Source organism: Polyodon spathula, chromosome 4, assembly GCF_017654505.1.
Source record: "Polyodon spathula isolate WHYD16114869_AA chromosome 4, ASM1765450v1, whole genome shotgun sequence".
NCBI lineage: Eukaryota > Metazoa > Chordata > Actinopteri > Acipenseriformes > Polyodontidae > Polyodon > Polyodon spathula.
Window position 1 is genome coordinate 80,438,265 of NC_054537.1, and position 25,028 is coordinate 80,463,292.

Genomic DNA, 25,028 nt, shown 5'->3' on the forward strand with positions numbered 1-25,028 from the left:
TAACTGTGGTTCTGCTAATTTATTTTAGACATTTTTTTTTTTTTTTACAATATTAGTCAGTAACCAGTACTAAAATGTTCTTCCGTTTTACTTTGATAAACTCTAATTAACTTCAAATGCTAATATAATATGACAGGCAAAATAGACTACATAATTTTTTCTTATCCTTACATTCTACTGTAGGCTTGAATTGTGAAAATGCAGCCAAGGCATTTCTATTTGTCTGTGTTGTGCTACATACTACCACAACATTCATACATCGAAGTAACACGTTCCTCTCCCTGCACAGCACAGTCCATTACCAGATTTCTAACTTTACTGAACTGGAATGTTTCCTGTCTGACCTAGTTGTCTTTTGTGAGTAGCTTTTAGCCTGAGCAGTTTGACAGTCAACAGATAAGATGAATTAAGCTCTTTTTTTTCATCCAGTTTTGATGTGAACAGCGTACAAGCTGGTTAAATTATCCAGTTTCTGGAGTACTTTTAAATGCCTGGAGATGGAATGATAATTCAGCTAAACCTAAATCTTGAGCCAGTAAGGTCACAGCATCCCAACTTACTAACCTCTTATACATAAGGTGCCCGTTGTCAAATGCTGCTGTAGAATAAATCAACTTTCAACAAAAAGATTATGGAGATGTATGAGCTACCTCACCCATAAACCCAAAATGAATGATACAATAATCTCCCAAAGCACTAGATTGCAAATGAGTATTTTGCCCTTTCACAAGTCTTAAGACAAGCTCTCCAGCAACATGGCAGCATCAAAACAGTTGCAGAGACAAACACGAGTATGAACATAAAAGAAATTATACTATTCAGACAGATACCTTTTTTAAGATGTTCTGGAGGTTATTTTTTCTTTGTTAGGTTTTGCATCTGGCAAACATTTTACTCCTTATTGCTCAAAAGTGTAATGAAAGGGCAACAGAAGGCAGATGCAGTGTCGTCATGTCCCCCCCCCCCCCAACACTGCATTCAGGAATCAAAATTATGACTTGTAATGAGAGTGCAAGTGGTAGTTAATTCGCATTTTGGGGCTAATGTGAACTCTGGATACTGTGTTGCCTAAATATTTTTTTAAACTGAAAAGTAAGAATATTTGATTCAAAGTTAAAGATCACAGGCAACCAAATAATGACATACAGCATTTACTTCTTTCAAACAACTCCCTGTTTGTTTTTTTGAAATGAGCATTTCATAAAAGCAGCGGACAGATGTAATTCTCACCCCAACAGGTTTGATTTTTTTCCTCCAGTTTTTGTTTTCTTTATTTTATACTGCATACATAATAAATAATTATTCTTTCTGATATAACACTGTTGCATTTGTGTAGGTTTTAAATCAAAAGCCAATCTTAATATGTAAAAACAGAATTGGGTTTAGTGCCTGACATAACTACACAGAGAGCTAAGTAATGTGGATATAGTAATTATAGTCAGTTTAATATTGTAGTCAATATGTTAACTTTGTACATGTTTAAGTGAAAGCAAAATGCAATGTTCGTGTTTATAACAATAAACACAGTGCAAATGGAAGTCACCTAAAACTTGCTTTAACCCTCGGTGTCACTTTTTTTGACAAAGTATAGTTTTCATAATAGAGTTAATGACCTCTGTGTTGGTCAGATAATGACCTGGGGGTTGTTGATAATGACCTGGGGGTTGTTGATAATGACCGGGGGGGTTGTTAAAGGCCAACCACCCCTGCCTGTATCTGCCAATTAAGGACCTCGATGTGCATCAATAATGCAGCATATATGTCCAGGACCACAGTTTCTAGAAAAATGTATGAAAATTGGTTTTAAGGGGAGATCATTTCACCTTACCTAATAATGAGGGGTGCTGTACATGTGGGCAAACACAATGTGTGTATACCATTTATTTTTCCTTCGAAACGATATACAACTTTACCATAGTAAAAGCACAGCAAAGTCTAAAGAAGCCTGATAAAGCAGAGACAGGTATGGTAAGGCAACTTTAAAAACATTGCAAACCATGGAAAATGTTGAGAAACACATAGTATAACCATGGGAAAAGAATGAGAAAACTGCAAAATTAACATGTAATTTTGCAGTGATAAACTTTGATAAGGAAAAGTGGTAAAAGGAAACTAATAAAAGACAGGGAACCGGTAATTATGTGTAAAAGACAATGAAGATTGTGGTATCAGGCCTATACTGTATATTGCTTTTATTTTCATATTTACGTATTTATTTACAACTTTAGTCCACCAGTATTAACAACATCATCTTTGAAGGACTGTTTGGTCAGTTCTCTATTGTACGCAAACAAGTACTAGATTTACCTGCCCCCCTCAGCCAACAGCTTGGTTTCAAGTTACATACCTATGGGTACAGACATACACACATAGATACATACATACATATATGCACACATACTTACAGCACTGTAATAAAAGTTACATTCTATCACATATTATCGTTCCACTGCAGCACATCTGAAGTTCGTAGGAACATTAGGGACATATTTAGAAACATTTTGCAGACTCGCTTTTTCCCCCATGTCAGTGACAGGGGAAAGTAATCCTATACACAGGCTGCTATTGTGAAATGAGAAACTGGTCTCCTTCACTGCCAGAGACCAGATGCACCTCACTCTCTATCCTAATCTGTAAACGACTTAAAGAAGCCTTATCTCGGGGCTCTTCTGCTTCATTTCATGCTTGATTTACTTTAATTTGTCTGATAGGGCACAAGGATTTGGAAATGGCCCATCTTTCTGTGGAAAATGTTCAGATTTTTCTTCGGCATTGTTATGTGGAGGTTTTTGACTTTTTTTTTTTCTTGTAGAGAGAATCTTGCCCCAGTGCAGCTGACTGTTTGAATGCATTTAGATTTGAGCTAACCCAGCAGAAAAGAGTTCTCCATGTGGTGTGATTTCATGATGGGCAATGTTGACACTGAAGTCGTGTTTGCTTTTCAGATTCTCATAGGGAGCAGTGCAGTGGAGTGCTTCAAACCAAGAAGATCTTATGTTCAAGTTAAGAGAAGACGGCCCTCCAGTTTATAAAATGCCTGAGCAGCTGGCACAGATAAAGTTCCCCACAATGACAGCGAGCACAGCCAACACATTGTCAGATGCCTCTAGTTTATTTCTATAGTGGATATTAATATTTCCAAACGTATTGCAGCTTTATTTATTTTTTTACATTTTTGAATGATGACATTAAATCCCCTTTGCAGACTGAGTAATACACCACCCAACCCCCCCCCCCCCCCCAAATAAAAGCCATTCCTACTTGTAGAACAGAAGTCCACCCGCACTGAATGATAGAAGGGCACACTGTCATTTTGTTTTTAATTAACTCAATTGTAATTAACATGCAACTGTTTATATAGTGAGAACCAAACATAGACAACCAGACAGAGAAACTGCTGGATTAGATAAGTATTTCCAACAGTATCATTTCACAAATATTCTGAACTTTGTATGTATTTAGTATGCAATACAATCATAATGTTTTGAAATAATAATAATAATAATAATAATAATAATAATAATAATAATAATAATAATAATAACAACAATAATATGTACAGTATAAACAGTATAAATACAATTGTACATTATATCTAAAACTCCCTATGCACCTCTATTATTAGCTGACAACAACATTTTCTACCTTTTCCATTAAAACAAAGTGAGGTGGTAATAAGTTTGACAGTGGCACACAAGCAGTTTTTTGTGCTTTCTTTAAACATAAACAAAACCTTACGTTTCAACCAATAAACCCTGCTGTTGTCGCATATCAGCAGGAACAGTTTAGTTCAAGCCTCTCCAGTTCCATTATTGAGAATGCGATTGCTCTATCAGGCTTTTCCAAGAAATTACAAATAAATTCATCTTTCTGTGGTGAAGCGTGGAGTTTTTTTTTTTTTTTCAGACGAGTTGTATTCAAACTGACAAAAAAAAAAAGAGGGAGAACATTGAAATTCATCTCACAATCCCGAATTTACTTAACAGAGGGTCTGCGCGTGGTGATAAACGGAATGATGATCCGGCAACATGTCTTTATCCATGCTTTGCTTTAATTAGCACCGGCTTGTTTGTTGAAAAGATGATTAATATGCCAATGAAAATTGCATAATTGAATACTGCAACACTCACACAATCAGGGAGGAACATGCCATTTTTTTGATTAACTTTTTTATTATTATTATTATTATTTGGTATTTTAATTCAGCTTACAACTAACCCCCTTCCCCCACCCTCAAACAAAAATATATATAATTACCATGACCACGAGGGCAGGCTGAGCACAGTGGTGAAGTACTGTATAAACTCAGAGATAAGAAGGGCTGAGTGCTTGCATGTCTTTTTTATTCCTGTTCTAAATTTGCATGTATGGGGGGGGGGGGGGGGGGCATGTTAAGCAGCCCCCCCCCACACACACACATACACACGAAATGGAAGCCTCAAGCTAACCCTATGCTATGTTTTGTATCAAGTAAAATGTACAGGTTTCCGAAAACCCATAGGGTATATTTACATGAAATAGTTTTATATGTATCATTTCACACAGTAGCCAGTGTGCTTCCTCAGAGACAAAGATAATAACTGGCATGATCCAATGTACAATTCTCCCCTAATCTTGCTGTCAACGATATGCATTTTTAATAAATTATTTTATTTTAAATTGGCAGATTTTCATTTTACTGTAATGAAGCAAGCGGTTGAATTGTAAATATACACCTACAGTAATGGGGTTAGTGTAAAAAGATGCTACTTACTTAAAAGAAGTATAATATGTACACAAACTACAACTAAACAAACTACAAACTACCACTGTGCTTAATTACAGTGGCACCTTAACAGGAAGCTGATAGGGGCGCAAAAATGCAATGCTATATTTACTCCATCACTCAATTAGCTGTATGGAGCTTTTACTTGGAAAAACTATTTATAAAAAATCCAACCACATTGTTTTGAGGGGGTGTGGGGGCTGTATGTTGCTTCCACAAAAATAATGGGAAGATACATCCCTGTACTAAACATAGTACCAAACAAAGACATATTCGCAAAATACCTTTTGGAGCTAAAATATAATATATAGCCAGAAAGTCGCTGTTTCGCGTCCAGGCTATTCCACTGCTGTCCGTGGAAGGGATCTCCCAGGGGGCGGTGCACAGTTGTCCCCCCGCCGCCGGGGGCGGTGGGTGGGGGTCTAGGTCGGCCAGGGTGTCCTCAGCTCACCGCGCACCGGAGACCCCTGTGGTCTGGCCTGGGCGCCTGTGGGCTTGCCTGTAAGCTGCCCAACGCTGCGGTGTCCTCCGACGCCCCAGCTCTGAGGTGGCTGCACGGTGAGTCTGCAGTGTGAAAAGAAGTGGTCGGCTGACAGCACTGACGGCAAACTGGTAGCGGTGAGCTGAGCCTAAAAATAACTGGATATGCCAAATTGGGAGAAAATAATAAAATAATTGGCGACTACTAAATTAAAAAATAATAATAATATTAAAGTTGCCAAATGTAAACTTTGTAAAAAAAAGGAGTGTAACTTAGTGTTGTAGAAAAACAAGATTAAATAAAGCTGCATTTTACACCCCAACAAACTAGCTCTTTAAAGTAACAGGTCTTTTGAACATGTTGGATAAACATTTTATATCTATGTGGCGCCCAATTATTATTTACTTTAATAACCCTAAAGCACAACTGGTGCTTCATGGGTTATCCCACCAAGATACAAACATTTATTTGCACCCACACAACCTGCTGGACATTTAACACATTACAGGTCATTTTGTGAAATGGGTTCTAAACAACAGGTGCATCGAAAAAATACAGTAATTTTACCCTGGAAGAAAAAATTACCCTGGATTTCTAAAATTGCAATTAAACTTTTTAAGTACTAATGTTCAACCGCTATGAAATGCATAAAACTTTAATCAAAAAAGAAAAATGTTTAGCCAAAGTTGTTAATTTGAAGAAAAAAAGTAAACCAATTAAAGTATACCATTAAAAGTTGGTGCTGAATATAAATACTTTGAAACATACATCTTGTAAAAATGCTTAGATATCTGCCATCCCAGTACCAGCAGTTTTGATGTACTGTACTTATGATGTTGTCATAATACAGCGTTGTCAAAACTTTCAAAAGTATCTCTGGCTACATTTCCAGTAACAAAAGCCTTAAAAACCTTTCTGAAGTGTTCGTCCTATATCCTTATACTTCCAATCCAATTTAACTTGTGCAGGCAGAATGGCTTCAGTACGAGTTTACCAAGCTTTCCAAGGCTCTCCGTGCTAAAGGCTTGAGGGGTTCAATCAATGCTGCTTTGATCTCGGCTGGAACCATAATTATTTAACATTGTTACAAGGATTTCTCTAATCCATCCTACCATTAAATCCCTTTCACACCCTCATCTTCTGAAGCTTAATCTGCATCTGTACGCTCCATTTGTCTCTTTAACTCATTTCAGCAGTCCCCTCCTTTCTTACAACACCCTGGCTTAATGGACTTTTGGATAAAATTACAATTTTCTGTTGCGATGAGGAACTTGGCATGTGTCAAAAAGTCTCATTAAGTTTGCACAGGAGAGAATTACAAAGTAGCATGCAATATTTTTTTCAAGCAATTTTTTTCCTATGCCTTTTTAGGTACACAGCTTTAGGGAAAGATGAGACCTAGTATTACTGCTGGTTCTCAAAGCTTAACATCACTTTTTAAAATGTAAGCACAGCAGATCTACAGGAAAGATGAACTAGCTTTGCAAACAGATTTCTGCACTTGGCTCAGATCAAGATGTGCCATAAACTTCAATCTGACCATTCAGCTGTTTTTACTGCCAGATTATTTATAATTACTAGACTCTGACAGGAGAACACAACACATTCAGTTTAACAAGGAATGCACAATAAAACTACTAATGTACCACCTGTGCTGTTATTTGCGTTCTTCACCCCACCCATACACTGCACTTACTGTACAAGTGATTCCTTTGTCTATAAAAACAGAAATGGCACTGAGTTGTATTAAATATTTATTTAGAAAAAAATTATAATCTTTTTCCTTTAATAATTATAGTCCACTTTATAAAACCTAAAAGGTGTGTTAGCCAAGGTTTTAAAATCTTAAAATCACTAGGAATATTATCAATGGTCCTCCTTTTCCTTTGTTGAAACTATTTTGGTTCTTTGATTGAAATTTGTGCATAGATTTGGAATTTGCAGATTTTTCACAGGCAATGCTCTGGATGAAAAGAGGGGTTCTGAACCTTTTTTGAATCATGCCCCATCAAAATATTACAGAAGCTGCTATAAACATTTAAAAACACACATCACCACAGAAGACACACTGAGGACGAGGCCTATCTGTAGTGCGAACAAAGTTAAATCCAATTTCCAAGTAACTTTCTTCATAGTTCTAGACTTTGGGGTTTTTAGACAATGATGCACCTGCACAATCGATCTGTCTATTTCCACGCACCACAAACCAATTAATTATGTACTGAACAAGAGTACAATGTGGCAGGAACAGAACTGTCCCTGATTATTAAACACAAAAATTGCCCGCCATTGGGTCTCTGCATTATTGAGCACAGTTTTACAGACTATCATAGGAAAACTAAAAAAAAAAACTAAAAAAAAAAAAACATTTAGACTTATTTGTAAATGTTTAATTTATTGCTATACTTACTGTGTTATTAGAATGCTCACCACTCCCCTCTAGAAAGTTTGAGGCCCTATCTGGCAGACTAGACAGCAAGTGCAGATTATCTCTAGATACCAGGTTAAAGTAAAAACTAAACAGTGGTAAATGAACATGCAAAAAATGATTGATGGTAATATTAGCTATTCGAAGCAGGTGCAACAGGCAGTGTCACGTGATGCACTGTCATTACCGACACTGCAAAATTCTGCATGCAAGGTTTCAGGAGATGAGCTAAAGAAATCCAGCCATCCAGTGAAATTGTTCTTTTTTACGATGTAAAGAAGCTTTCTTGCGAGGGTCACCAATTAATTCCTACTGTCCCACTGCAGCAATGGTTGCACTCCAGTGTGACAGATGAATACGCTTTAACACGTCAAAAGGACATGATGATAGAAACTGAAAATTATATACAAGTGAATCTAAACAAGAAGATGAATACATTAGTAAAAATAACTGTGAAAGGTCATACCCATATCAAGTGTCACGAAACACAAGCGAGCATGAACACATATTTTCATCACTACCTGTACCTGTCCCAAGATCCAGTTTACATTTTTTGACACTTAAGTTACTCCATTAAAATACATCCAGTAAAAAAACATGCATTCCAACTGAAAAGTGGAGTACCACAACAAAACCCTATATAATCACATGCATATCGATTATCATTAATTGTGTACCAGTTCAAATTGACTTTGTTATTGTTTTCAGAAGTATGTATAATTGTTCTGTAATGTGTGGCTGGAACAAAGTTTGTTGGCGGGCTTAGCAAAGTCAAAACTATGCATAAAAGTATTTCTTTTTCTCCCATATTAATAAAATAAATAAATAAATAAATATGTTATTTTGTTGAATTAAAATTGTGTTCTGCCATGTGACTTTTGGAGGGCTTGTACAGATAAATAAATACATAAAAGATATAATATACAACACTGGTCTTCACAGAATGTTTTATGAAGCAGCATTTTTAAGCTTGGATTTTTTCCTAACGACTTCAAAATATGATGCATCTTTTTTTTGTCATCACCATATAGTTCTGCATTGACCCCCTCAGCCTTATTTCAGACTGATCACAGTGATGGTTTATTGCAGTCGTCCAAAGCTCTTATCTTTTCCCAGCAATACTCATTTCCTTCCAAAGATTTAAATGCAAATGTGAAATTTAATGATAAAAGCATTATCTGATAGCACTGATAACACTGATTCACTGTCAGTATAACATACACTCCCTGAGGGGCTTCCAACACAACTTGCCCAAATCTACTTTATAAATGTATATACCTGCAATATATTCTTGAGGTCATGTGCACTTAAGGGATCATATTTTGTGTGTTCAGCAATGGAGCAGTTGATACTGAACAGTAATTGCTGTGTTACTATTGCCAGAGATTCTTTATCCATCACTTTGAGGAAGTGACTATTACGAAGAAAATATAAGATAAAATTATATTTTAAACCCTTTGAAAAAAATAAAATTAGTTTCCTCAGGAAGAAACGATAAATGCAACTTTATTTTAAGCTCTCTCTGTTGTGTCCACAGAATATGTTCAAGCTGATATGCTGTGCGATGCAATTCTCAGTAAAATAATTTAACCTTGGACCCATTTGGATAATTAAATATTTCCTTTAATAGTAATGAGTGCATTTTAACTCCTTGTGTCTGTTCTGTCTTCCAGCTATGGTTTATGGCTTTGAGGTGAAGTAGTCTGTTCTGTAAAGTGAGGCACGCACTAGAAAGTGAAGGTGTTTGATTTGTAAACTGGAGACAGTTTAGGCTGGGAATCTGAAGGGGAGCTCTGCATTGGTGCTCCCACATATTTGGGAGGCAAAATCATTAAGGACTGTATCCCCCTCACCGCACTTGGAGAGCTTGAGAAGACACCTGCAGGGCTGTTTGTTTTGAAAACCGAGAAACAAACAATGTGAAAGTGCTTAAAAGACTTGACATGTTTCTTAGTTTTTTCTAGTTTTGTATAATTAAAAAATGGGAGTTAATTAAAGACTGCAATGAATTATTTGAAAGTCATAACTGAATGTTTAACGTTATTCATGAACCTCTGAAATGAGTGACCTGGACTGTTTCTGCTTATATCACAATAATATGCCAAATTAAATGTGTATCCCACATGGTTTTTGGAGAATATACATCTGCAGATCTTGTTTCATTTCAGGGCAGATGTTGTTTTGCTAAATCTTTACATACAACTAGTTCAAACAAACACTCAGGGGGTAGGACAGGGGTTCACAAACTTTTTTTTTTTTTTTTTTACCTGAGGCACACCTGCTCAGCTGCATTAGCCATTGTGGCCAACTATTTGCACTTCTTAAGAAAAATAACAAATGAAAAACATTTTTAAACCTGTAAAACCGTAAATAAACTTACCGTATTTTGTCAAATTTAAGACGCCCTCAAATTTAAGATCAAATTTCCCACCCTCAACGTGAGAAAAATAATAAATAATAAAATAAAGATGCATTTACTCATATGAGAAAATGACGTATGAAAGCAGTTTGCAGCCGTCTGCTGTCACTCAGAGCATTACAGTTATGTGCTGCTTTTCATTTCCAGCTGTGATTACTCACACGTGTTTTTCTTCTTTTTTGTGAACTGTGGTATTGCTTGGCAAGAAAAAATAAAGGGGTCTGATTAGAACTGAGCCTAATAGCGAAACTGAAATTGTAAAAGCTTCTCTTCAAATTCCTCAGGAAGCTAATGACGCTTTGTGACAGGACCCTGTCACTGGTTCAGCTGTGCTGCTGCTGGGGTAAACAGGAAGGCTTGCCCGGAGCTGTGCTGATCAAGAGGTCCTGATTGGCTGGGGGGGCGTGGGCGTGCCTGGGGAGCCTATGTCTGTCTAAGAATGCAGCACCGCCAGTTCAGTGCTGCTGCACCATGGCCATAGCTACACAGATGGGGGCTGAGCAAAAGCTTGCTTTGTTTACATTGATTAGGATCGTGTCCGGTTCTCAGGATAACTACTATGAAACCCTTCAACTGCCAGTCTGTCAGCTTGCTGTTGTGTACTCAGGAAGTCACATCTTTTGTTGGCGATATATTGCATTGAAATTTAAGACGCAGACCATTTTTGAGAAGAAAAAATTATTTAAAAAGTGTGTCTTAAATTCGAAGGAATATGGCGATCTAAATTGTTATTTTTTCGTTTGAATCTTATTTTTTCTTCATCAGTGCTTTATTGTTGCTTTTTGATATTATATGTATATAAAACAATACAGAGAATGTTGTTGCTATCACCGCCCACAGTTTGGGAACCCCTGGTCTAGGACATGAACGGAGATAAAACTTACAAAAAGCAAAGTCAAGTAGATAAATATGTTGGCCTCCCCATGTTGATCTCTGACTTTGAAATCTTGCTTACAGACACTGTAGGTTACACTTTTGAAGCTCACAGATTGTCAAGGATATCTGAAGATGCCCTATTATTATTGAGACAGTTCTGTATTCCCAAGATCCCTGATGTATTAATTTAAAACATATCATAATAGGTACCTGATAAGGGATTGTAGGTACCTGACTAATGGGCTAAATGGTTATGAGTAGCTTGGGAGCAGAATGATTTCACCAGTAATCTGATCAATTGAAGTGACAGAGCAAAGTAAAGTCAACAACGTAGTTTATCTGTTTAAATAAAGCTGTTTGTCAGGTGTTAACTTATATCTATATTGTGTAAAAAGTCATATCCATATAACTTCAATTGGAAATGTATACATACATCTACATGCACTTGAATTGAAGAATGGTCTGAGTGGATTAAGGAATGAGACCAGTGGCTGATTCTTTCAATCTATGGTATTACAATGCATTCAAAGTACATTAATAATATGCATCTGTTTAGTTTGGAACTTAGGTTGTTTAACCAAAGTTAAAGGTTATTTCACTGATGGGATACCGAAAAGAGCTGAGGTATTCTTAAAGAGAGTGGCTAATTTAAAACTTACAAAAACAAAGAAAAAAATGCAATGACTAAGGTAGCTACTTTGCAATTGCATATTGAATTCATAAGAACTAAATATCATCACATATTTATAATAGCAACCCTGCAATACTAATTTTATTGCCATTAGTTCCCATCAGTTTCCATATTTATTAATAAATATTACCTATATAACTGAATAATCTGCCACACCCAACCAGGCAAGTGAGTGACAGTATATTCCTAAAGTTATATAGAAAAAAATATGTGCACCATTTCTGATGGAGAAAAAACAAACAAACAAAAAAAAACTCTTCTAGTATTCCATTAATTATAGGTATCACAATGTGCCTACCTGGGCCATCCCAATCCTCAGTATCCAAAGTGGGCTGCACAGTTTTCTCAGACTGCCCATCGCCATCTGACTCCATTGCTCCCTGACTGCAGTCTTCATCACCTGGAAAAAAAAACAAAAAAAAAACAGGAGATTTATCCACTGAGAACGAGGCCTCATTTACAAGGAGATCCTTTAAAAAAAAAAAATGCTGAACAACTATATATGAATCAGCAGCCACAAATGTTCAGTCTCTTTAGTTATTTCACTTTTCACTATGTAATTCAGTTAATAGTCACTGGGATGGGTGTCTTAGAAAAAAGAATACATCACCTCTGTAATATCTTCTTTTAACAACATTTGATTTACATATCTATATAGAATCATGATAGTCTTCTGTCAATTAATATAGTGACCCATGGCTCATCAAAAAAGTGTAAACCAAAAAAGGGTCATAGGGCTCAATTCAATTAACTTTTAACAGGGAAAAGGCACTGTAGGAAAATGTAAATGCATGCAATACACATATTTATTTGGACATATTATCCATAATAAATCAAAATTAAAATGTACCCAGATTTGTTCTGTGTATTGCATGCATGTATAGTTCCCTACAGTGCCTAAAATTAATTGAATTATGACCTTATGCAAACCATGTGTATAATGTGCTTAATATTGATAAAACTGTGCTGATGATGAAAGACTGGAAACAAACTAATAAAACATTGTAAGTATTATACATTTCAGATATGACCATTGCATGGCAACTTAAAGCAATATTAATACACATTTCAAATGGTTTATCATTCTATGGCATCCTGTTCCACGACACAAGAGGAGTGGTGGTTATCAGATGCTGTAACCCCATGTTATGATGCTGTTTACCAGGACAGTAAAGGGGTCTTTTTCTTGTCTTGTGATGTTTCTCATTAACACAGACATGCAATAACCAGGGTAAGATAGTTGCTACACTGATCTGTTTTTATAAGTAGCTTCTAAAGCATGTTTTACTGAATAGTTACTATATTCATGATATTGTCAAATTAATTCTTCTTCTTCTTCTTTTTCACAGCCTTAGTCCCAGACTGTCCTGGGGTCAGCTGCTTTGGTTGCTCTTCTCCACTTGTCTGTCGAGCACATCTTCCTCACTCACTTCACATACCTCCATATCTTTTCTCACACAATCTATTCATCTCTTTCTAGGCCTACCTCTTCCCCTGTTACCTTCCACCTCAAATTCCATTACCCTCTTTGTTACTTCCTCAACGTCCCTCCTCATGATATGTCCATACCACCGTAACCTCGCCTCTCACATCTTCTCAACCACATCCACCACCCTACATCGTCTACGGATTTCTTCATTTCTGTCTTATCCTTCATTGAAATCTGCAGAATCCATCTCAACATCCTCATTTCAGTTCTTCTCATCAGGTTCTCTTCCCTCTTTCCAACTGCCAGCATTCAGCTCCATATAGTTGTACAGGTCTAATCACAGTCTTGTACATTTTGCACTTTAACTTTCCATTGTCAAATTAATTCTGCATAAAATATATGCAGACCAGGGTACGAATCACCTAGCATAATTATAAATACCTTTTATATATTAAACACTTATCATAGCTAATAATTATCCACTCTGTGGTCTGTTAACTGCAAAGAACTGAAAGGAAGAAACTGGAACAAGCAGACCTGTGTGTAAATATAATATAAGAAACTTTTTCAATAAACACTATAGTTCATGTGTGAGTATTAACATTGTATTAATCACATTTTAAATATGTTACTTTGAAACACTATTTTTCTATTTACTAAACACACTCTTCCAAGAATATATGTTTTAGCATTTTAGGACAAGACTTGCTTGAACACCAGCTGCTAAACATGCCAGAGAGAAAGGCCCTTAATTTCCTGGGGGGCAGCGAGATGGTTTCAGGGTGGCTGTAGCACATACAAAATTTCAAATGTCCATTGACATCAGCTTGTGCCTAACAGAATGTACCATTACGCAACAAAAGGGGGTAATTGCTAACAACAAATTAGACAACTACAGTATATTAATGCACTTTATAATTATAACATTATTTGTAATAAATACATAATTGCAGGATTTCTGCCATAGGAACCATACCTCTCCCTCAAACGTCTGAGCAATGACACTTAACATAATGAAAGCAATAGTAAAAAAAAAAAAAACTCTCTTTCATTCTTTCAACATGTTATTTGCAATGAAAGTAAGGTACTCCATTTCTATGGATTCTTTGGGTGGGGGTCCTTAGTCAAGATGCTTAATTTCATGGGGGGGCCTTGAGCCAAGAAAGTTTGGGAACCCCTGCGCTACCATGCTAGAAAATGAAAGGAAGATTGAATCATTGTACTATTTGAAGAATTAGAGTCACAATGACCCAAGCATGCCTTTTTAAACTTATTCCACAGAACGTTATTTGAGCAACACAATTTTAAAGCACACATACTGTATAACCACTTCTCTTTTTCTCTATATAATTTGTGGTTTATATGTTTGTTGTTTGTCTGTACATAATGTGGTTTTGGTGCTTTGGTGGTGGTTAATTTCCTATCCCTGCTAAAAAAATGTGAGAATGTGGCTGGAGCCTGATTGAATAATTGATGATTAATTAGGCTCCAGCCACATGGGATAAAAGGGGGAGAAATCCTTTCTTTGGTGTTGGTGTTTTTTTTTTTTTTTTTTTTAAGGTGTTTGGCAGCGGGGTTTTTTTGAAGGAGATTGATGGTGGTGCTTTTTTAAGGAGTTTGGTGGTGGTGCTTTTGGAAGGAGATTGGTGGTGGTGGTTTTTTGGGATTTTTTTTTGAGTTTGGTGTTTTTGGAAGGAGTTTTTTGTTTTGGTCTTTTTGGGGGGTTTTTGGAAGAAGTTTGGTGGTGTTTTTAAGGAGTTTGAGTGGTGTTTTTTGAAGTAGTTTGGGATGTGGTATTCTTGGAGGAATTTGGTGAATGGTGTTTTGTTACTGTGTTTCTGCATTTTCTTGTAATTAAAGTTCAGTGAAGCCTCTGTCCAGCCTGAACAGCTTTGTATTTTGTTTAAACTTTTGTTTTGGCCCATGTGCCTTTTTTGTTTTGTGTTTTTGTTTATTAAAGTTTGCACCAGCACTTAAACTGCACTTTCCTTGTCTCCTTGCCTGCTCGGCTACCCTGTCACAACATTTAAAAAAAAAAAAATTAACAAATTGTTCCAATACAAAAATGTAACTCCACTGGAGATGCAACCTGCTGCAAATTGGAGAAAAGAAGGTGGTTGAAGAAACAAGACAATATACTGGAGAGTGTCAGGTAGGAATAAAATGTGTGTTTTTTTTTGTTTTTTTTTAATTGGCTGTATGACAATCTTTTTTTTTTCAATGCTGTAAAACAACTGTTAATAAAGATTTTTTTTTCTTTTATTCTGTTAAATAGAAGAAAAAAATGTTTCTTAATATATCAAGTCCAACCATTTACAGGTAATAAGGGTAAGATTATCAGTATCAAAATGTCAAATACAACTGTGTATGTGTTGTGCATTTCAGCATTGATCCCTCAACTGAGTGACCAAAGACCTCAGGAGATGGCCTAAAGGAGAGATAATGTCCATCCAAGGGGGGTGGAAGGGGGGCTGACTTGATGTAAAACAAATCCGCAAGCTGTTACTCTCAGCCCTATCTGTGTTCTATCAGTGTCTGTTCTCCAGCCAAATCTGAATAGAACATGGAGCTACATATTCAGGTCAATAAGCTTATAGGCGACTTACACAAGCAACTCCTCCAGCAAGGTAGCAACAAAGTCATATTGGCTTTTTCTTCCTTTTAGCATTGTCTCCACCAAGAAAGCCCTTGAAAATGTCATTATAATAGATTTAAATTTAAGGAGCTCAGTGGCATAATCCTAACAAACAAGCAAGCAGTAACTTTCTGAGATTTAACACTCGGTGAAGGAGATGAGGACATAGCTATGGTGTTTTTACTGGACTTGTTCTTTCCTGAGAGGAAACAAAAATAGAAAAAGCGCCCTCCCATTAAGTGGTGGGTGTCTGTGTGTGTATTGATCTAATGCCACTGCTAGCCATTGTTTGAGTCTGGCTTTGGTATGTGAAATTAACTTGTAGCCTCCTTTGCCTTCAGTAGGAAGCTGTCTTGATTTCAAAATATTCTAAACAGATAACACTGGTTTGGACTTTCACAGAGACAACTTCTCCATTAGCCTCTATGAAGGTGATCCCTCCAGGGCAGGCTTGGCATGCATTTGCAAGGCCAGTTGGGGTAATCTTCATATTGGACAAAGGGTAATCCAATTCATACTGGGAGCAAGTTGATTTGGCAGGGCTAGACTGTCACATTTAACAAACATTAGCGATTCATTTCCTCTACTGAGTTAATTTTGAGCTAAAGAGTTGTCTCAATTTATCTTATCACCTCCCAAATTAGCATTTTCCATATTCTCAGCTATTACATTGTATTAAAATTCCACTATTATAATTCTAAACACAGAAGGCTATTGAGTAATAAGGTATAGAACTCACTTTCAAGGTAACATTGATTACTGTTGTACTGCATTTAAGGATGCTGTAGAGCAATTCTCCCTCGTGTAGTATTTCACTTCATCACCTGCCCTCTCTTTTATACTCCAACCCCATTTGATAGATAATCACTGCGTAACCTTAAATATTGAAAACTGATATTAGTTGTAGTCTGTCCAATAATTCATCAGTGCCCAACATCCTGGCCCCTTTAGATCTAATTAAAAGGAACATGATTTCAAGAATTGCTGAGCAAATTCACTTAAATACAATCAGATGGTACCATGTTTCAAATAACCAATATGAACGTCCATATGTGCCTCAACTATGCACATGATAAAATATGACATATATGTATGTAATATACATATACAATGTATAAATCTTTATATTTCCAGGAGTTGAAATACATAACTAATGTACATACAACATATTTCTTTTCAAAAGTTCAAGAGCACAAAATTGAAGTTTTAATAAAATAGTTTGTGAAATGGGATAGCCACTTTCTTTCTCTTTCTCCAAGATTCTCCTGACCCCCAGATTACAGTGCACTAAGGCCCATGTTAAGAAAAAGAGAGGGTGCAAGAAACGTCTGAAGCCAGCCACTGCTAGGCCTTTAGGTATTTTAATTGTACTGTAATTGGAAACACTTAAAAATATTGTAAATCTATAAAACAAGAAACAATCTAGTTACAGGAAGAAGCAGTTAAGGAGTGTTTTGAAGTTTTGGAGGATGATTGTTCTGAGTAGTTTCTTCGTTCTGTTTAAATGATTCTGTTCCTCACTGAAAATGTGCCTTTGCCATTGGACTTGCTTCAAAATAGGGCCTCCTGACCTTTGGGCCTTTAAGCTGCTTTTCTACTGACCCGCACTCTGATCAAAGTTAGTAAGAGCTTCATGTGTTCATGGAAACCAGTGGAACCTCTTTGTATTGCTGCAGCTTTTTAATACCTATTATAGGCTGAAACTTTAATGGAGGTTTTAGTCCTTCCTTACAAGACCATTTTTGTGAGTGAGTAGAACACACATACACAGCTAAGCTGAAACAGGAGTGCCACTCGTCTGCTCAGTGGAAAAACCTTACACAAGAGAACTATTCTTGAAGCCACTGGAAAAGATAAAGGCTACGAAATGAGAGGCTGTGTTCAACTCAAGAACTATTAATTATGCTATTTCCTGAGAATTGAGAGGGTTTAGTTAATCACTGGTCCTTTCTATTGACAAAGAATAACATACTCATCTGAGATATATAAACCATTTAATACATTCAGGACTGTGATTCCTTTAATTCATACTGCTTATGCAGATGAGGGAAATTTAAACCACTCAAGACTTATGCTTAAACAAGTTAGAACAAGCTGAATATCTAATTGAAGAACGATTCAAGGCATAATATAATAACTGATCCTAACATCCAACATTAACTCAAGAAAGTGTTCTCTTACATATTCATAATCTCTCATCTTTAAGCCGAACAATACTGTGTTTTCCATCTTATATTTTAACATGAATGGGCAAAGCTTTGGGACAGATTTAGCAGGTTCCCAGATCCCTAAATCATGCAAATATTCCTACCTACATCTAACTTGTCTGTGAAGCTGCACTAACCAAGAGCATGTTACAAGAAAGGAAAGAAACCAGACGATGTTGTCTGTTTTTGCAAAATAATTAGCCAATAGATTAAATGCCTCTTGTCAGGTAAGAATAAGATATAATGTATAAATAAATGTGCAGTTAACAGTTACCACATGTTCGATAACAGTAGAGGGTCTTGACTTCAAATGGAGAGGATAAACAACAAAACCTGTTTTATATATAACAGGTTTTGTTGTTTATCATCCCTATATATATATATATATATATATATATATATATATGTACTTTTTATTTATAGCAATAAAATATTTGCATTTATTTGTAACGTACCAAAAGGTTTCCATGAAAAAATTATACTTACATATATATAATATTATATGAATCATAACATCGTGTCATAAGGCAACAAATGAATATAACAAAAACATTTTGGAGTGTTGTCATTTGTAGAATTTTATTTTTTTTTTAGCCCATGGAAGAGGAAGATGTTGGTCTGAAAAATCAAACTGTGAATACTCTGTCAACCATTTTGTTTTTATGTACCATGAGCTATTAAAAAGGCAATTTTGTTTCTCCATATAGAAAAAGGTCCAATTTAGCAGCTTTGGGTGAGATTGATTGAGATTTTTTTATTATTCTTTCCTCAATTGAAAGAGAGGAAAATGGTGTATGAATAATAAAAAAAAAAAAAAAAAAAAACCACAACGTTATCAAAAGTATACTATGTACTGTATACGAAACTCGAAACGTAAGGGAGTAGCCACACGTGACCCATAACCTGCCTAGCAACAGACAAGGCAAGATTATGAGTGGTAGAGGCTAACTGCAAGCTTTCATTGAGCATACAATAGAGTAAAACTTACCTCACAGTGTGAGGTAAATATAGCTGAGAGCAGTTAAACCGTTCCATATAAACCACCAAGGCTACCCAAGGCACGGCTGCTCTTGTTGAAAGAAAAAAAGGCGCAATTTTTTTAAAGGACATAACATTAAAAAAATAAAATTATTGTTAACTACATTAGGCAACTGTTTTTGTAAACCCAAATGTAATTAAAAATAAATAAATAAATCCTATGTTTTTCAAGGCTGTACATAGTTGTAGTATCATTGATTCAGTATGGCCTTGTGGTCAGACCTCAGGACCAGAACCTAGATCTAAAAAGTCCTTAAAAGGGAGATCTCTAAGGAACACCAGGTACTGTGATTTGATGTGGTGCCAGAAGCTCAACAGGGAGTACCCTCCCATTTGGGCCAGAGCTCAATCAGTACACTAGCAAGGTGTTTTGAGGTACTATGCTGTGGCTCCTGAATACATTGGTAACATACAACACCATGCTGCACAATTTCAATAATGAGCTGGAGTATTCTGGCTAAATTCCAGTATAAGTAAAACAATTTAAAATAAAAGTTTAATTATCTATTGATTTGAGTACCACTCTCGAAAATACAGATAGCAAGTCACAACATTGAGACAATACTCCTGAAATCTACCTTTGTTGCAGAAATATTCCATGTCTTCACAGCTTAAGTTCTCTACTTCAAAGTCTGTGGAAAAGTTCTCCACTGAGAACTCTTCTTTTGTGATGATGTAATTTTCTTCAGACAGGCACTCTTCCTCTTCATCCTCCAAGGCATCTTCTAATGTCCCTAGAACAACACAAATGGCAAAGTTCTATACACAAATCCTTTCACTGAATTACTCAACCTGTTATTGTTTTAAGCTTTGTTTGACTATACTATGGTAAAGGAGAAACAGGACATGCATTATTTAGACAACACTTTATCTTAAGAGGCATCAATGGCCTGTATGAAATATGTCACAAATACAGTATGTTCAGTAACAGAGAGCACTATTGTCAAAAGGACACATTTTACCATTCAAAAAGACAGTATATGCAGGTAATTTAATTGTTAAATTGTTAATAGTTTTGATATATGGTGATACAGGGCCATAGCAAGCCATGAAAAATCAATGAGGCACATATGTATAGTTAATTACAGTGCCTACTAGGCGCAAACCCCTAAACCCCTACCTAAAATGTTGTAATAATATTACTAAACTGTTGTTAAAATTTGCAATAACTGGGTCCACTAAACTGCAGTTTACAAGCCACTTCCACTAGCGGTTTAGGATTTAAATATGAATAACCCTGCCAAAAAAATACTATCATATACTGTAGTAGTATAATATATTGAGGTAGTAGTATGGTCTACTGTATTAGTACTAAAACAATTTTTAGCAGGGAAGCTGGGTTCACTAAACTGCAGGTTACCAAGGGAATGTATTATTCCTGATTATTAGGCTGATATATCGTTTTAATCAACGTTATTACTTTGCCTCACCTTGTAAAAAAGTCGCAAATAATCACTGATTGTTTCAAAGCCATTCTAACATGTTTAACTAACAGCTTTGCTGTATGAACTCAGTCGTATTATGTTGCTGTAGTCTGCAATGACAGTAAAAGATTTTGAAGCACGCATAGATATCAGCGGGACTTGGGAATTAATGTATGCACACAGCAAGGGATGTAATGCATTTCATTTTGTGGCAAAACAACTAAAAAAACATTTAACTAGTATAATATTTATACTAGTTAAATGTAACTACCGACCAAACTGCACTCTCTACCGTCCCGGCCCACCGGGACATGGTTAATCAAGTCGAACCCTGCAAATATAATTTTGTTACAGTGTAGTGTATCTTTTTGTTGCACATGTGTTTGTTGCACATTAATGAGCTATCACCAAGGCCCTAGCCAGCTATGAGGCACCTGAGGCATGGGCCTTGGTTAAAATCATACTATTAATTATTTATTTAAGCTCTTTTTATATATATATTACCTCAAAGAGACAGCTGCCCAACGTTTCTCAAGGGAGCCTCTGTTTGAATCAAAACATTGGAGGTATTTATAGGTGTTTGAAAGCATGACAACTACTTGTTATTGTTTATATTCAAAGTTTATTATATATATATATATATATATATATATATATATATATATATATATATATATATATATATATATATATATATATAGTGCTTATGGCTTCCCTTTCATGAATCCAGGAAAACGGGCCAGTGTGTCAAAAGCTGAAAATTAACTTACAAACCATTTTTAAAAACATAACTACCAACTAATCCTAACTTTCCCACCGCATGTCATATTTGTTATATAGTCAGAATCTGAGACTGCATACCGAAGTGCTGTGTTGGTGGTACTCGTTCCCCACGACATGGCAAATCTTTAACAAATCGGGTTTTCTACAACTAAGCAACCAGTAAGCCAAAGGAAAGCGCAGAAATCAAAATCATAACGAATGTAATTATGAAAAAAAATGAGGACGAACATTTAGACAGAGAAAAAAAAAGTAACGTTTTGCCTTGTTTGGCGTCAGTTTCCCACACTTGCAGATAAAACCGCAACTTTATTTGTTGTGAGTTCAACATTTCGTTTACATCATATCCAGTCTCACAGTAAGATGTTCCGATGGATACCCAGATACGCAATCGAATTGTCTAACTTTTTGATTTGGGATCCGATATGTTCAGGTCAAAAATGCCATTCACAATCTTTCCAGGACTCGCTGGTATCACTCAGCAAGATTGGCGCCGACTTGGGAGAGTGACAACGCTCTGAGAAGGATTGTTATTATTTTGTATTATGAATATTGTTTTAATAGTGTTTATTATTAGGGATGGGAAGTTTTAATAGTTTCCTATTTGAATACACAGGGTGCAACCTTTTTGTGTATTCGATTACCCAAACTCTGGTGCCTTACGCTACCAAGAGTAAAAGGCAAATGCGTGTGCACAAGCAGAGAGCATAACAATGGACCCCGGTAAAGTTTAGCCATTTCACAAAGTGTTCTAATAATGTCCAAGACGTGATTTCTTCGCTCTGTACCCTATTTCCTTAGGCACAAAGTTTTTTTTTTCTTTTGTTTACTGAATTAAAATACACCGAACTCAACGAGCAGCGACACCACAGCGCGTATCTCTTCCAATTAAAGCAACAGTAGCATAAAATTGCGCAGACCACCAAATAATAATTTTTGCTGTAGTGTATTCAGAATATAATAACATATACCACATAGCTACCTAAATATTCTACATCTGTTTAATTCTAACAAATAATATTTATTAAATCTTCCTCTAAATATTGTAACTTGGTCAAAATAGAAAGTACATTACAACATTACAATAGTTTAACATTACTAATTACAACTAGCCATCAAGTACTGACTTCAGATGAATCGAAGTAAAGTTATTTTGTTTATTCAATAACCTGTAAATAATTCAAAACAAGGTTACCTGGTTGTACTTTTAATGGCCGTTACTCCATCCATTCACAGAAAGTCAACAGTAGATATTTTACATTGAACTGCAGTCCAGAGTTTAAAAAAAAAAAAAAAAAAAAAAAAACTCCTTTCCAACTCCAAGTATCTTGCCTTTTCTTATAGTTACTGCGTTGTTCTGCTTAACATTTAGTATGTCTTTATATTCATCATAACACTGAATTACCTTTTTAATTTCAATGTTACCCAAGTTTGGATTACTGTACTTCTTTTAGCACTTGCTATATATGTATATGTGTGTGTGTGTGTATGTGTTTAGTGGCTGAAGTAACATATTGAAAGGCTTTGTTTAGCCACTTTCTTTTGAGATGTGGGCTATCTTTGGTTAACATAAACAGAAACAAACTGAAAATAAAAACCATTATGAAAAAATCTATACATATATTGGGCCAGATAAAATTGCATCTGGGCCAGTAAAAAAACCAGCTCAGTGGCACGAGGGGCCAGTGGTTAATAATCTAAAAGTAGAGCCCTGATTTGATAAACTTCTGATATGGACCTTTAATGATATTGGGGTAGGAAATGATAACGTATATATATATCCCGATATATATATATATTTATATTATATATATATATATATATTAGTATATGTGTGTGTGTGTGTGTGTGTGTGTGTGTGTGTGTGTGTATATATATATATATATATAGTTTTTTTTTTTTTTTTAATTATGTTTGAGTATAGAGTACGTAAATAAACACACACTACACCTGAATAAGTAGACTTGGCAGCAACCTCCAGAGCTGGCTCTCAAATCATTAATGCTCTTTCCTGTGCACCACTTTTAAGAGATATTCACTGTATAGACCTGACATGATCAGAGGCCACACAGGAGGAGATATTGAAGGTTTGTTGATAGCACCAGTTCAGGACTACAGACTGACCAGCCATTCCCACAGCTAACAGGTTTAGTTATGAGTCACTCGCAAACACACAGACTACAAACAAGACCCCGGCATCCTGCTTCCTGTTTTTCTTCCAAGCACACTTCACACTATAAATCTGTCTTCCGAGATACAGCACAATTGAAAACACCCGCACTAGCCATACAGCTTTTTTACTCAACATTTATATTAAATCAGTATACCTTAAACAGTAGGCTGCAATTGGATCCTTACATCATTAACATTTACCTTTTGTTTCCTGCTTTTCAATGTGTCTGATTGATTGGTAAATAACATCTATATACACCTTGCTCAGTAGAATGTTTTTAATGTCTGAAGTTCAAGGAAATTGATGATATGCAAATTCTTGAACTCATTCAACTCTGAAGTGTATGTGTTATCATCTAAGGCTGTATCTGGAGCACCCTACTTCTAGTTGCTATAGTAAACATAGTCAGAAGAGAGATTTTTGGGGTGGTGAAGAAAAACAGGGTTATTTTCAGCATCGTCTGTGATTTAAATTCAACAAACAGTAATAATGGAAAATATTTGGCTTTCAAGCAAAATGTTCCTTGGATGTCTCCTTGCTACTGTATGTGCCATGCCTTATCAGCTAGTTAAGACTAATAAATAGCATGTCATGTTCCAACTTATTTATTTATTTTTTTCTTTTGGGAACGGAATAGCATTTGATGAGATACAAAAATAGATACATTTCTACGTTCAGTGACTCGTGAGTGTAAATCTGTGCCCATAGGAATGGCAATGCTTTTAATGAAGTGCTGTGACTGTGGCAAGAGTTTGTTTGTGCGCGACTATGTGTACAATCTGTCAAAATGTCTTTTTACTGCAAAAAACCCCCCCACAAAACATTAGGTTAAGAACCAGCAGATCTAATTATGCTGATAAGAACACATGACAAATCTGTGCTAAGATCTCATTGCTGTACATGTTTGTCGGCTGGTTTTTCACCAGCCTTCACCAAAAACAAGCAGTGGGGGAGAGTTCTCCGCATCTCAGAATGAAACACTAGAGTCTGGCACATGACAAGAGCCTTAATAACATCTATTTTAACAATATAAACAGTGGCAGAACAAAACACTGCAGCCCTTTAACTTAAATGTTTAACAAATATTTAAGGCGGCAAAAATGGCCTTTTTTGTATTTGTTCCTATTACAGAATAACAAAGATATACAAGGGAAACAGATGCACAAATGACATCTACTGTCTTACTGCTGCACAGAACACCTCTCTTTATAAATAATTTGATGGGGTAGTGGGTACTGGGTTTATTCCACTCACAAGAGAGTAATAATGGTAATATAATATATTATTAAATATACTTTTGATTTCAGGCTTATTTGAAATTAAAGCAGATTTAAAAATGTATTTACATTTTAAAAGAATATTCAAAAATGAAAACATGAGCATTTCATAATGTATAGCGTCACATCAAGCTCAGACAAAGGCATTTGACGTCCTGTACTGAACTCTGGCTCACAGCTCAAACTGTTCAGAGCTCAAATTCAAACAATGCTAATACCCTGGCATTCTGTCAAATGGTTTGGTGTACTGGATTTCACTAGATTTGCAAAAGGATTTAAACACTTGATTGATCAAAATATTAAAATGCGCAGTCACATTTTCTTAAAGTAAAAAATGATTTTATGTAATGCATTCGTATTTAAGTGTTGGACAATTTGGAGATCACTGCAAAACAATATCAATTT

The 25,028-nt window shown here is 35.8% G+C and overlaps 1 protein-coding gene across 2 annotated transcripts in view; it reads right to left on the reverse strand.

The window, feature by feature from the left end:
- Window positions 1-25,028, reverse strand: part of LOC121314920 (zinc finger protein ZFPM2-like) — a 154,218-nt gene that overhangs the window by 84,867 nt on the left and 44,323 nt on the right. For both annotated transcript variants that reach the window (XM_041248674.1, XM_041248675.1), the window contains 2 exons: window positions 19,548-19,703; window positions 11,959-12,060 (listed from right to left, as the gene is read on the reverse strand). In XM_041248674.1, coding sequence (XP_041104608.1) covers window positions 11,959-12,060; window positions 19,548-19,703 — 258 coding nt within the window. The remainder of the gene's footprint in view (window positions 1-11,958; window positions 12,061-19,547; window positions 19,704-25,028) is intronic.